The sequence below is a fragment of the Pieris napi genome, chromosome 8, assembly GCF_905475465.1.
Source record: "Pieris napi chromosome 8, ilPieNapi1.2, whole genome shotgun sequence".
Classification (NCBI taxonomy): Eukaryota; Metazoa; Arthropoda; class Insecta; order Lepidoptera; family Pieridae; genus Pieris; species Pieris napi.
The window spans coordinates 13186335-13189076 of NC_062241.1; the positions used below are offsets into that span (position 1 = coordinate 13186335).

General features: G+C 35.5%; 1 protein-coding gene across 1 annotated transcript; it reads left to right on the forward strand.

Moving 5' to 3' along the window:
• The first annotated feature begins 1115 nt into the window (after positions 1-1115).
• LOC125051985 (DNA-directed RNA polymerase II subunit rpb1-like) lies at positions 1116-2219 on the forward strand. Its single transcript, XM_047652630.1, has 2 exons — positions 1116-1295; positions 1373-2219. The coding sequence occupies exons 1-2, from the start codon at positions 1149-1151 to the stop codon at positions 2147-2149; spliced, it is 924 nt and encodes a 307-aa protein (XP_047508586.1). The 5' UTR covers positions 1116-1148; the 3' UTR covers positions 2150-2219.
• The last annotated feature ends 523 nt before the right edge of the window (positions 2220-2742 follow it).

The window sequence follows — 2742 nt, forward strand, 5'->3', positions numbered from 1 at the left end:
CGAGTGTCAGATATAAAAAAATAATATTTTACTTGGACTAATTATAAAAATACTTTTGTTAAACCCATATAATTTTAAAACTGATGATTGAATTATATTAACTAATAATATTTACTGTATATAATAATATGTTGACATTATTTATTGAGAATTGTATATATGTAGTAATTATTTAATCAAAAGAAAATACTATCGCTCTTATCTTCATCATACTAAACATCTGGTATAAGGGCAAGCGGCTGGGGTTACTTCGGACCAGCTAGTGCTATAGGGGCTACAAGAGGTGAGGTGGATATTACACAAAATAATTGTATTTATTACTAGCAATTAAATTTTTAAAATAAATAAATATATAATCATAAGTCTATATTTTCTATATAACCGAGTCCTCTTTCTCTCAACAAAAAGGATAAAATAAATATATGTATAATACATATATTCCAAATGCTACAAGTAATATTGCTAATTGATTAAATTTCATTTAAATTCACCCAATCATCGCCTGGAAGTAGATGTTATATATGAAAATGGTTCAAAATACCGTATACATAATAAGATCGCATGAAATACGTTATCCAGGAGAACATATTCTTCTTATAGCTAACAAGTTCAAATTCATTGAAACTTGTCAAACTCATCGCTAATCTTAAATACGAGTATAAAAGTAAAATCACTCGCTGCTGAACCTATTTAATAAATGCAAGGTTATTATAAAATACAATTTTATATCTTAAAAATCACATTGACAAGGTAAAAATAAATACAAAATTATTTATTATTGTTAGAATTAATTATTTCGCATAGATTAACCGGATTGATTGTGATAAAAAACCAGGAATTGAGACGATGTGTAGTTGGGACGTGGGGATAATTTATTTTAATTGTTCTCTCAACGTTTTGATAAAATATTCAATAAATTAACGTATCAGAAATTGTTCAAGGTATTGAATTATATTGCAGCATTTGACAAAATAGTGTGACCGTGGAATACATTATATGGTATTTTAAATATCTGACTGATAATTTGTTTCCAAATTGATCTATGGTGACGGCTGTTCTTCGATGAAGCAAGCAGGTGTTTAGCATGTATCGTCATTATCATTTTGTTAATATAATATTTTAGTTCGTATGAATAAATAAGAAGTCTTATGAAATTTAAAATAAATTATGTATCTATGGAGATGCTCAATACTTCGGAGGACGATGTCACAATACTTGGCTATATATGGCTAGAGGGCCCCGTGACATACCATAACGAGCTGACCACGGGCACTCTTGACACCATGAACTCTTTTGTAAGTACCGTCGTCACAAAGTACTGATAGTAGATAGATAATTTGTTAATTAATTATGGATATTAAATTGTTTACAGATTTGCGTTTTGGTCGTTGCCAGTTCGGCGCTGTCTTATGCAGGAAACGTGCGCGAGAAGCGCGGTTTCTTACACGGACATTCGCACGCCTCCGATGGCTACAGTTATCCCGCGCCATCTACTAGTTACACTGCCCCCAGTCTTGCCTCATCCGTCGTTCCAAATTATTCAGCCCCTGCTGTCGACTTCTTATCCCCTTCCGAAACCTACGCTGCACCCGCTGTATCAACCATATCCGCACCAGCTTTCAGCTTTTCTGTGCCTATTAGTCACACTTCTAATTACGCACCGATCCAGTCGAGTAGCTACGTGCCTTCAGCTAGCTACGGATCCCTTTCTAATTTTGGTTCTTCTTCGCCTGTTCTCAGCTATGCACCTTCTTCTCACAGCTTTGCCAAACCAGCTGTCAGTTATGGGGCTCCATCGGTTAGCTACGCAGCGCCATCACCTAGCTATTCAGCCTCGCCGGCTGGTTATGCTGCTCCCGCCATCAATTACGCGTCACCACCAATTAACTTCGCTTCTCCCTCGATTAGTTATGCACAGAGCTATGCTCCTGTGTATTCGGCACCCGCTACCCGCGTGGTGACCGTCAACAAAGTGGTAAACGTAAAAAAGGTTGTAACCGTGCCTCAAGTGGTCATAGTGGAGAAAATAATTAGCGTACCAAAAGTGATCCAAATAAAGAAAGTAGTACCTGTTTCTTCTGGCTGCTCCAAGTGCAAGGCCTCACACGGCTCCGGATATGCGGCCAGCTACAACAGTGGTGGGTGGTAATCAACACAACACCTTAGTTTAATAATTTACAATATGTTATAAGTTATTTCAAATAGATGATTTTGTACCATTTGGAATTTTATTCAAGAAGACGCCGATTACTGCACTTTCTCGAAGTCAGTCAGTGGCTGTCGTCTTCAAATCCCCGTAGTTGTCTAATATTATCAGGTCTGCGACTACCTTTCAGCATAATAAAAAACTAATTTTTGTTTTATAATTTAACGAAACAACATCCTGTTATTTGAGTAGAAGCCATCTGACGAAACTAGTCCGATAAGTTCGGTGTGCGATTTGTATTTTGTATTCAGAGTAAAACCCATAAAACTTTCGATGTGACGATCTGATACTTCTAATTCTCAAAACGGGAACATTTATGCAGTTAAATAAAATCCTATGTTTTGAATCTCAAATCAAATTTACAATGATTATAAAAACATTTGCTTTACTTTATTAAGAGTTTTTTTGTCGCATGAGATAAATTGGTCGTATAATATATAATAATAAATTGGAGTTTTTTTGTCGCTGGTCGTTTCGTGTTTGTCCTAATTTTGTGGTCCGAAAAAAATACCTTTTATCTAAATTCACCTGTCACG

Coding starts and splice junctions, on each gene's coding strand:
- LOC125051985 (XM_047652630.1), top strand. CDS start 1,149: ATGAAATTTAAAATAAATTATGTATCTATGGAGATGCTCAATACTTCG. Junction 1,296..1,372: donor TTGACACCATGAACTCTTTT/GTAAGTACCGTC, acceptor AATTGTTTACAG/ATTTGCGTTTTGGTCGTTGC.